This window comes from Branchiostoma lanceolatum, chromosome 4 (assembly GCF_035083965.1).
Source record: "Branchiostoma lanceolatum isolate klBraLanc5 chromosome 4, klBraLanc5.hap2, whole genome shotgun sequence".
In the NCBI taxonomy this organism is placed as follows: Eukaryota; Metazoa; Chordata; class Leptocardii; order Amphioxiformes; family Branchiostomatidae; genus Branchiostoma; species Branchiostoma lanceolatum.
In genome coordinates, this window is record NC_089725.1 from 32331776 (window position 1) to 32342957 (window position 11182).

General features: G+C 45.8%; 2 protein-coding genes across 2 annotated transcripts; one reads left to right on the forward strand and one right to left on the reverse strand.

Annotated features, from left to right (window-relative positions):
* Window positions 1-207: 207 nt before the first annotated feature.
* On the reverse strand, window positions 208-4511 carry LOC136434064 (delta(3,5)-Delta(2,4)-dienoyl-CoA isomerase, mitochondrial-like). Its single transcript, XM_066426748.1, has 7 exons — window positions 4336-4511; window positions 3433-3643; window positions 3124-3237; window positions 2512-2582; window positions 2103-2174; window positions 1538-1688; window positions 208-952 (listed from the first exon to the last, which is right to left on the reverse strand). Exons 1-7 carry the CDS (start codon window positions 4446-4448, stop codon window positions 857-859), a joined length of 828 nt encoding a protein of 275 aa, XP_066282845.1. The 5' UTR covers window positions 4449-4511; the 3' UTR covers window positions 208-856.
* A 1702-nt stretch (window positions 4512-6213) lies between these two features.
* On the forward strand, window positions 6214-7432 carry LOC136434061 (retinol dehydrogenase 14-like). The gene has a single exon (XM_066426745.1). The coding sequence runs from the start codon at window positions 6378-6380 to the stop codon at window positions 7341-7343; it is 966 nt and encodes a 321-aa protein (XP_066282842.1). The 5' UTR covers window positions 6214-6377; the 3' UTR covers window positions 7344-7432.
* Window positions 7433-11182: the final 3750 nt, after the last annotated feature.

An 11182-nucleotide genomic window follows, 5' to 3' on the forward strand; every position in this document is an offset into this window, starting at 1 on the left:
TATGTCTCAGGTGCCTTCACCTCTGACATATTACCTACAATGCACCTCATTGCGCATGAGCAGTTTAAACCAGGAACCAGCTTATAACAGGGATTTTTGAGAATTGTATCATACATTTAAAGAAATAACAACAGAGAGATAAAAATAGAAATTACCTTATCCATTGAACAAAGAGAAATGGAACTGACAAGAGAGGATGTATTTTTCTTTGTTTTTGATATCTCACTGAAGTCTGTACATAGTATGATAAGTGGGAAGAGCTTTGGTTGAAAAGCTTCACAGTTGAAATAAAGACTGGTGTTTTATATATGATATTCACTGACTGTGCTTGTGTTTCGGAATATTTCTCATATTAGATATTGATATAGCACATCATTCTATTAATCTAAAATACAATGTAGTAGCAGTCACATACCCGGTATTTTGTGCACTGCTGTGTAGCTTTCAAAACCACCTCTCTCAAACATTTGACAGTAGTCAGTCATAGCCCACTACAAATCTTATAACAATTAAAAATCGCACGTTGTACAATAAAACTGTTGTACTTACATCCCATAGTGAGAGAGACCATATTTGTGGAGTTTGGGGAATGCTTTCAACAGCTCTCCCAAACTATTGACAGTTCTGTCCTAGCCCCACTACAAATTTTAAGGCAAAAAATTGTGTTGTATGAGAAACTGAGAAAGCTGTTTTACTTCACAATTCCATTGCTGTAGAGCTCATAGTTTGGAGACCTCAGTTTTCGAAACCACCTCTTACAAACAGTTCTGTAGTAGCCCCACTATCAATCTTACAACAAAAAAGGATTATATGTTGTCTATGATACAGCTGTTTTCCGTCCCCTGGTGACATTACATCATAGTTTGGAAAACTCCGGCTTCCTCTTCTGCATGCCGGCCTGCACCGCCTCCACAACGTCCTCCGACTGAAGCATGGTGCTGTTCCACAGGGCCTGGAAAATACGCGAATTACATTGGTACAAAAAAACAGGCACTAAAAACTAGAGCAAAGGACAGGGAAGTTCAATTTTTGGACCTTTGAATCACAAATCCTCTTTATCATATGGACAACATCTGAAAAACATCCAAATCACACACTGGTTTTTGACGTGTTTGTACAGTGTGGGCTTGCAACATAAAGTAAACGGGACAAAATATAGAGCGCTTGAGTGAGTGAGTGAGTGACAAAAACGCTTAAAAACATGTCAAAAACCAACCTCTGCTTGGAGACTCAGAGTAACAAAAAGAAACAAGTACTAACTTTAACAAAATTCAATTCTTGGACTTATAAACGACAGATAATCCTTATTTCTATTTTTTTAGGATACCATCCCTTTCGAGTAGATTGGATGAAAATTGCAGCTCTCTCCTTTAGCTAAATTGCTCAGTGCTGCACAGTTTGTGTAAAAAAAGTCTCTTCTAAGACAGAAGACCGTGTCAAGGTCTCTGGGTCAGCAATAAGGGATACCCACCACTTGGAGTAACACACCAGCTCCACAGGCTGTTAGGCTTTACAGCAAAGCTCAGATCTAACTTACCACATGTTCCAGCCCCTCCTGTACGGAGTGGTCCCGGGAGTACACCATGCTGATCTTAGTCCCCTGCACCGCAATGGGGCTCTTACTGGCGATGGTGGTGGCCAGGTCCAGGGCTGCCTCCAACACAGCCTCACGGTCAGGGTAGATACGGCTGGGGGACGGACAGGGTTAGATTTGTGACATAACTGGGTATGGTAGGGATGCCCCTACAACTCAACTGGTAGCAGCCTCACTGCCAAGGTATGCCTTTGTATGTTTTAATTGTAATGTGTAAATATGAATGTGTAGACCACTGGAAGAATAGCCTCTTATGAGGCTAATTGTGGATCGAAATAAAACTCAAAGGTAGGGGGGAGGGACAGAGTTGAGATTGGAAAGACAGAAATAACATTGAGGAAACCATGCTCTTTCAGTCGATTTGTAACTCCGTTTATAAGTTTATAAGTTAGAGGTCACCAGAGCCAACTAGAGGTCCGGGACCTAAAACAGAACATCCTGGAGATATATATATATATACAGCCGAAGGTTCAGTTGCCTACAGATGATTGATTGAGTGAACCCTGACCTGACTAGTCCCATCTGTTTGGCCTCCTCTGCTTCGAACCTCCGGCTGGTGAAGGCCAGCTCTCGCGCCAGGCTGGGAGAACAAAGTAGAGTCATGAAACAACAACGCATGGATATACTTCAAACTTTCATCTTAACAATGGATAAAGGAGAACTTTTCTAGGATTATGTGCAGTACTAATAGAAGACCAATTCTTGAAGAGATTGTGTAAACACAGACTACAGTTACACCAGGCGTAGAACATGACAAAATAGAGCCATCAACAACACATGCATACCTGTAGCCTAACACATAGCCAATAGACAAATAGTAGCCAAACAGCTACTTCAGTGTGCTAAAGGTTAAAAATTCATCTAGCATTTGGAAAAGGATTTTATAGAATCCATTAAAGGTTTGATAGAATCCGTACCTGTCATTCCCGATGACCTTGGGTAATCTCTGCAAAGTTCCCACATCAGCAGCCAAACCGATGTCAACCTCCTGCACACGGAGAAACATGGACATCATTATAGAAAACCACTTTGATTTCTGGACCGAAAGTTCACATGTTCAAATCCCAGGCACGCCGTAAGTGTTCTGTACTCTGATTTGCACCCTACTGGAAAAAGTGGCTATACTTTAGCCATCTTTTCCTATATCTATGAAGTACAATGTACATGTACTAGAAAAACAGCATGTCAAATAACTGAGTACTGTAAATACATTTAAGTTTTTTTGCGTGGTTTTTACTTTGCGCTGAGGTGAAAATGGAGTGTTTGCGGTGGTTTTAGTTTGCCGCAGCGCTATAGTTAAATACTGCTACAGTATTGGACAAAAATGTTCACGGTGCTATTTAGTTTGCAGTAAAACGGTTGCCGCAAACACCGTGAACATAAAACCACCGCGAACAATTCTGCATTGACAGTATCACGGCCTGTGTGCACTAAATTTGGAGTCTGCAGATGAGTTAATCCATAACATTTACATGCTGTGGACTTATGTGAAGCTGAGAGCAATCCAGACATACGAAATGTCATCCTACCTTGATCTGGAACCAGGCGTCCTGGGTGCACAGTCTGATGTCACAGGCAGTGATCAGGTCCACCCCTCCTCCCACACACGCGCTGTGGACTGCTGCAATCACTGGTTTTGGACACTGGGAAATAGACAAACAAACAAAGTGTGATGTCACTGAGCTTTATAGAATTGAATATTGAGTCTGAACTTGTCCGTTGTTATTGCTGGAAGAATGGTGGACTCTGTTACAACAGTATTTACTGATGATGTAATTTGTCGTTCATGCTATGAAGTCTGGCTCTTGTAGTTATAGGTTTGAAAGTCTCATCCTGACCTTCTCGATGACACTGAAGGTTTCCTGGAACTGCCTGATGGTCGGCGTCAGTTTTATGGCCTTCCTGGCGGTGTCCGCTCCCTCCATGAGCAAGGAGCCCATCATATCACCCAGGTCCAGGCCTGCGGTGAAGATCTTCCCCGCCCCCGACACGACCACCGCTCTGACGTCGGGCTCCGCGGCAATGGCCTGGAAACACTCCACCATCTCTCTGCAGGGGAACACAGGAAACCAGGCGTTCTGAAGATGTTTTCACACAGCGACATTTTTCTTGTAAACTTGGAGAAGCCGCGGGTAGCCTTCACTACAGACTCACTCCAGCTATTTTCTTTAAGGTTGCTGTTGTCTTTACTTATTACACTCTTTCGGCTCGTGATCAGAAAAAATTGTAATAAGAAAAAATGGTAACTTAAAAGAAAACAGCTAGAGGGAGTCTGCAAGGGACGCTTTGTTTCAGGCATTCTGAAGTCCTGATGTTCTTATATAGCTGCACTTTTCTTGTAAACTTAGCTTGGAACCGTCATAGAATGAGCCAATATGCTAGTTCATGGTTTAAAATGCGCATTTGCAGTGTGATGCAGTGTGGGTAATGCAGTGTGATGCACTGAAGTTGAAAGCCTCAAGGCATTCTTTACGTAATGCCTGGGGCTTTCAACTTTGACATATCAACCTCAAATAAACAAACAAACAAACAAATGACTATCATCCCTCTGCACATACGCATTTCAAACCGTGAACTATAGCGTATTGCTAGAGTGGGTGGTGTGAAGCCTCGATCAATTTTATATCAAAAATTGGAAACTGATCGATGAGGTTACTGCTCTCCATAAAACTGGCGCATTAGACCATAAGGCATTTACTCCCTTCACAAACAAACAAACAAACAGGGCTGTTCTCCGTTACCTCCAGAAGGCCCTGTTCATGGCGTTCCTCTTCTCGGGGCGGTTCATCTCGACCTGCATGACGTGTTCCCGCGGTCTGGTCACCGCCAGCGACTCAAACTGATACCCCGACATGCCGCGCTGAAACGTGGCTCGCACCTGACTGATACTTATACCTGGGGGAAGGATAAAACTTAGCTGTTAACTACAGGTCTACAACACAAAACTGAACATGGCCTTAGATGGTACTGGTATATTGGTGAGGTGTCCACTACCCAGGAAAAACAGAGAAAACACCACAGAATCATACAAAGCACCAAAACTGGTACCCCAACATGCCGCACTGAAACGTGGCTCGCACCTGACTGATACTTATACCTGTGGGAGGAAAATCAAACTTTGATAGCTGTTAACTACAGGTCTACAACACAAAACTGAACTCTGCCTTAGTTAGAGGGCATATCGGTGAGGTCTCCACTGCCCAGGAAAACCAGAGAAAACACCACAGAATCAGACAAAGTACCAAAACTGGTACCCCAACATGCCGCACTGGAACGTCGCTCTCACCTGACTGATACTTATACCTGAGGGGAAAAACAAAACTTAGCTGTTAACTAAAGGTCTACATCATACAAAACTGAACTCAGCCTTAGACGGCATATCAGTGAGGTCTCCACTGCCCAGAAAAAACAGAGAAAACACCACAGAATTATACAAAGTACCAAAACTGGTACCCCAACATGCCGCACTGGAACGTCGCTCTCACCTGACTGATACTTATACCTGTGGGGGTGTGTGTAAAACTTAGCTGTTAACTACAGGTCTACACAATACAAAACTGAACCCTGGCCTTAGACGGCATATCGGTGAGGTCTCCACTGCCCAGGAAAACCAGAGAAAACACCACAGAACCAGACAAAGTACCAAAACTAGTACCCAATATGCCGCGCTGAAACATCGCTCTCACCTGACTGATACTTACCTGTGGGAACAAAATCCATGTAAGATAAACCTTAGGAGTTACAAGTGTACGTGACAGTCTGTACAGTGCATTGTGCACTCTTTTCCCACATGTTTGTGGACTTTTCATCACAGTTACTTAATTGTTTAGTGTAAATTTGCAAACGTATTTGAAGCATGTGTGTGTTGGAAGGTTAGATCAGCCCTAACACATCAGTAACAGTCCTTGGGGCGTTGCATATAGAGTAGAGTAGAGTAGAGTAGAATTATAACCTATATTACTGCCAGGGTCCCTCTTGCGCGTGGCAATGGCCTCAGTGCTGTACTCTGGGGTATTTCTTTGATAACCTTAAGTAACGTGTAACGTTTGAGTTTCCCTTTTTTCTCATCACTTATGGACATATAAAATATCTGCAGATAACGTGTCGCTATTTACTACCTGTCTTCAGGAATTTTGAAACTTTAAAAAAATGCTGTCTTGTTCAACTCTCGATTTAAAGAAAGATTCAAGTGGGATTCTGACCAGTTTAAACAGTCGTAGGACTGAGGTTTTATCCTAGGAGTGAAGTTTTGCAAATCCGCTGTACTAGTAAAGTTGCATAACAACAGTAAGGGGGAGGGGTGGCTCACCTCCTACTCGGTGCCTTGTAGCCCCCAGCAGTCTGCCCAGAGTCGCCATGCAGCAGTGTGACCGCCCTGGCGGGGTTAAGGTTCGGTCGGGGGAAACTTGGGGTTTGCTCAGTGGGTACAAGGTGTGCGCAGCGCTGTGTTGTTACTCGGTGCAGTGTGTGACGTCTCAGCAGTGTCCTCTCGAGCAGTGACCCGCTGACCTTTGAAACCTACGTCCTGCAGTAGTTCACCAAACCGCTAGGTAGCGTTAGGCATGGTGTAGAGTTATATTCTTTAATACTTCGGTGGCTTATTTCTGTAACGTGGAAAGACTGTACGCATAAAGTTTGCCTTCTCTGTCAACGGAAACGCTAGTGAAGACCGCTCATACTACTCTTAATTGGCGATTCTGTGACAGCGAAGCACAAGACGACTGAGAAGACAACAGTGAAGAAAGGTCGGAGTTGAAAGGTCGGGTCAACTCCTGAGGCAAACATGGCGCCGTCCGTGCATGATCTGGCGGTCCCGGCTGCAGTTCTGGGCGCCGGAGTGGCCCTGGTGCTGGTCAGGCGCTTCTACTTCCACCCGGGCATCTGCCGGAGCTCGCGGGTCATGGCGGGGAAGACCGTTCTCATCACCGGGGCGAACAGCGGTATCGGGAAGGCCGCGGCGCTGGAGCTGGCCAGGCGCAGGGCCCGGGTCATCCTGGCTTGCAGGGACGTACAGAAGGGGCAACAAGCGGCCGCGGAGATCAGAAAACACACCTCAGACGGCGAGCTGGTGGTCAGACAGCTCGACCTCGCCTCGCTGGCGTCCGTCAGACAGTTTTCCGCGGAGGTTCTGAGGGAGGAACCGCGGTTGGACGTCCTGATCAACAACGCGGGCGTGTTCCAGACGCCGTTCCTGACCACGGAGGACGGGTTCGAGCTGCAGTTCGGAGTGAACCACCTCGGACACTTCCTCCTCACCGCGCTCCTCCTGGACCTCCTCAAGCGGTCAGCCCCCAGCCGGGTCGTGGTCCTCTCCTCGCAGCTCTACCGCAGAGGCAAGATCGACTTCCACAACCTAAACGGGGAGATCTACTACGACAGGGCGGCGGGATACGCCAACAGCAAGCTGGCGAACAACCTGTTCACTCACGAGCTTGCCAGGCGGCTTGAAGGGACGGGCGTGACGGTCAACTCCGTCTCTCCCGGGATGGTGTGGACGAACCTAGGCCGCCATGTCCACCACCCGCTCTGGAAGAAGGTCCTCTTCGCGCCTCTAGCGCTGTTCCTGCTGGGCACGCCGTGGGAGGGGGCGCAGACGGTGCTGCACGCGGCCGTAGCCGAGGAGCTGGACGGGGTGAGTGGGAGGTACCTCCGCCGGTGCAAGGAGAGTCCTCTGGACCAGGCCGCCACGGATGACGGGGTCGCCAAGAAGCTGTGGGAAGTCAGCGAGAAACTCGTAGGGATAGATTGATTCTGAATCTAATGAACAAACGCAACAACAGACTTAGAATTAGTGATAAACGCAACAACCGCACAAGTCTGGTCACCTAGCCCCCTTCGCAGACTTCTCGGGGCGCCGGCGTTTTATTTGGAGGAGCGGGAAAGCACCGGTTTGCGAATTTTAACCCGGGCTATTAAAGGTTCTCTGGTGCCAGGAGGGTCCCTCTCCCAACATAAGAGAACCGCGGCCCGTATTGAAAATCGCGAATCAGCATTAAACGGGAATTTCTTCAAGAAGTGACTTGGGTGTAGCAGAACGTTGTCAATAAGAATGATAAAGTGGTGCTGTGAATTTCCGCAGTATTTCCAACTCTGGTGTGCAAAGAGACTCAAAATTGCTGTATATCAATGCATGTATCAATAAACATTGTTGCAGGGTATACATTTTTGTCCCGCTTGTTTGGGCTATTCACTTACTGAGATCAATGCAGTCACACAATTCACTGAAAAGTTTACCGTGTGCTATGGCGAACAGAAAAGTTCTTTCCCTTTTTTTTTTCTCTCCTTCAGCTAGGGACCAAACACCGGCCAAGGGTTGTTAATCAAGGCACAAGATCGAGTGTTTCATACTTTCGACTTATACCTACATACTAACAACATAGATAGTGATGAGCATTTCTGTTTTGCAAAGTTCCTTGTCTTTCTTTATAATGCAGTTTGTCCAAAATCCTCTCAGTCAACGAGAGAGCGAATATACACACCCGTATTGCAGGCGCGCGGCAGCTATAGATACACCGAACGACCTGTCACACCTAACCTTTGCACATCTAGCTGTAAGCGCTGTTTAAAGCTATCTAATGAGGACGCTCTGACAGTCATCTTCGTCTTCGAAGGACTACCAAGAACGAGGACGCTCCTACAGTATTTGGTGGCAAGGAGTCACACTCTACGATAGTTCTAGGGAAAACGAACTTTTGAATACCTCAATTTCTGGGTTGATAACTATTTTTGACCTGTCATTATGTTGGTCACGTGGAGGCGTGTGGTCGCCGAAGTCTAGTTGGTGCACACTGCACGGCTTCCGATACACATGTACAGGAGACCACTGTTTGAGGTTCTATTTGAGCAGAGACATTTATCATTCGTGTTTGTCCACTTCGGCATTCCACGAGACAGCAATTACTCGTGTAGATATGACAAAGGGAGCAGGATAGCAATAACAGGATCTCTCCCAAAATAACAGGATCTTTAGCAGATAAAGCTGCGGATTCAAACAGGGCAGACAGGCTGGTTCACACGGACGATAGTCATGGTCATGGTTACAGCCAATAGACGTAGTAACGTGCTTACGGTGTAAACGCCTTCACGACTGGGCGTAGATTAGTGTGACTTCTACCTACCTTCTGGAATGTTCTCAATACATTCCATTAATTAGTTCATGGAGAGTTGAAGCCCCTTGATAACTTTACAAAGAAACTGACATTTTTTGAGCAAGTATACTTCATTACCTCCAAGCAAAGATGTGAGCTCGGCTTGTTTTGTACAACTTTTTGGGGCGTTTTGTATACATAACATTTTGTATACATTATCAGGCACTGAGATGAAGAGGGGGAAAACGCGCACCACCACGCGATGACGATCAGCACGTTAAGGTGTCATGGTGGCCTTAAGCGCTTTCATCCGGCCATACCGCCCATTACCTGTCAAATAAGTGATAAGGCAATGGGTGCTTATCATTCATTGTTGCCGGGGGTTGATTAAGATGTCGGAAATGAATTGTGCACGTGTTGGCGATGAAAAGATGCTGAAATGATTACTAAGTATCAAGGATATGCACTAGTGCATCATTACGAGGGGATTAGCCACACAAGACGACTGTAATATCAGGACTCAGATTCTCCTTTCTTAATGCAATTTTGGCTTCAAACCAGAATTCCTCAGCGCCGTCATAGTATGATACATTGCAATGTTCTTTAGTAATATCATTGTGAAGAACATGGAGATGGGAAAATAAGTTGACCATGCAGCTGTGCAAGCTGTACATAATGGCACGAAGTACCGGTGTCTGACATGGTCTGGATCATATATATTTTCACATGATTAATGAGGCTAGAAACCTTCGAGCAAGAATATAAAGAACACGGAGCTGCAGCAGCACCAGAGCGCCCAGCAGAGGTCCAACCGAGTCTCCTGACCTGAGCCATGTTGCTGCTCCTGCTCACCGCCGTGTGTGGAGCCCTGCCGCTTGCGTCCAGTCAGTGGCCTACCCCAGTCTGGAATAACTCTCACGGCGTTACGTTTGGTAGGAGGAAGTCTCTCTATTCGGTTGTGCATAGCACGTGTCGACTATCAGGTTCTGACTGATGTGTTCTAAATTCTAATCCCTCCCCGAGTCGGCACGCGTTGATTTGATTATATAGATGACATCCGCGCGCATCAATTTTCGTCCGTTTTCCCCCCAAAAAAGTTTTCGGCCATTAGGTAAATCGTAAAAAGCAGCTGCAAAATTAGAAAATACATGCTGTACATTTTCTTAATTTTTTTTTCGGAAAACGGATATTAATGTCGCAGAATGCCAAAGTCGAAAAAGAAGTTTTGAAATATCAAAAATTAAGACTCCATATTTCGGCATACCATATCTGTGTGTAAAGTTTTGTTTACCTTCCTGTCAGTGACAACGTAGAATTTATAATGAAGGCAACGTGTTTGCCAGACCCTTTTTTCCTCGCACGCTAACATCAGTTTTGTCACGGGTCCCCAGAGGCTGTTTATGATCAAAGGTTTTTCTAGACTCAATAGAAAGACGACTTCGTCTGAATGCTTAGGCGAAGGAAGTATATAAGTCTATAAAGTTAAACTCTGTCTCTGTTGTATAACCTGCATTCTACGACAGAATGATGTTCATCCTCAGTTTCACCTAGATGATAGTATATCGACATATTAGTTGTTCCAGTGGAGTGCGGTTATGTCTACCAGTTTCAATGTGTAATTCGCGGCAGCTGTCCTGTAATATGATGGTAACGATGATTTGACAGCTGAATCGCCGTACTTACCGGCCGGTGGTACGAGCGTGTTGCTGGTTTGAAGACTAGCCAAAATAACAATACGAAATACATTATGCAACATTAGAGTTTGATTCCACAGGTCCGAGGCCCTGTGGCGACTTCCCGTGGCCAGACGCAGCAGTAGAAGCTGTGACGTGTGACTACGACTTTCACCATCATGACTACAACTACGGCTCGGTGATAGGCCGCTGTAGTGTGAAGTGCTCCGAAGATGACGCAATGTTGGTTGGACCTTCAACTTACAACCAGCATTACCAGTATCATCCGCTAGCCGGGTACCACGTCTGCAATCTAGCCAACATGACCTGGTTGGGGGAAGAACCGCGATGTATAGGTAAGACTTGTTTCTCAAAAGCGGATTGGATCTTAATCCACATGTTGCTTATTTTGCCATACAACATCCCTTCTTTCTTCCCTTCATTATCTCCGCCCCTTTCTTTCAAGAAAAAAAAACCCACAGTGATGCGACTAAAAGAGTGAAAGAATGGAGAACGTCTCCACCGCCCGCCGCACGGGTTTCATTATGAGGTGCCACAAACAACCTAGCAACGCAACGTTTATTCAAGATTTATGGCTACTGATGTTAACTTGTTAGTGTACCTGTCTACCCATCCTCATTAATCAGGACGCCTATCGCTCCACGTTACATCGCTCGTGTAAGGGGCCCTGATAAAAAGCCCCGCCAGACATGGTTATGACGCCAGACATGGTTATGACGACGTCGCCACCAAAACAGCTTCAGCCAATCAGAGGAGTTTGCTTCCTCTCATCGGAAGCCAACGCGCAAAGAACGCTGGGAAGCTAT

What these genes read in the sequence shown, in the direction of transcription:
- LOC136434064 (XM_066426748.1), bottom strand. Translation starts at nt 4,448, where the DNA reads ATGTCGGGGTATCAGTTTGAGTCGCTGGCGGTGACCAGACCGCGGGAA. An exon ending in ATGAACAGGGCCTTCTGGAG is followed by an intron (nt 3,644 to 4,335) that starts GTAACGGAGAAC and finishes GTTCCCCTGCAG; the next exon opens with AGAGATGGTGGAGTGTTTCC. An exon ending in AAGGTCATCGGGAATGACAG is followed by an intron (nt 2,175 to 2,511) that starts GTACGGATTCTA and finishes TTGTTCTCCCAG; the next exon opens with CCTGGCGCGAGAGCTGGCCT.
- LOC136434061 (XM_066426745.1), top strand. Translation starts at nt 6,378, where the DNA reads ATGGCGCCGTCCGTGCATGATCTGGCGGTCCCGGCTGCAGTTCTGGGC.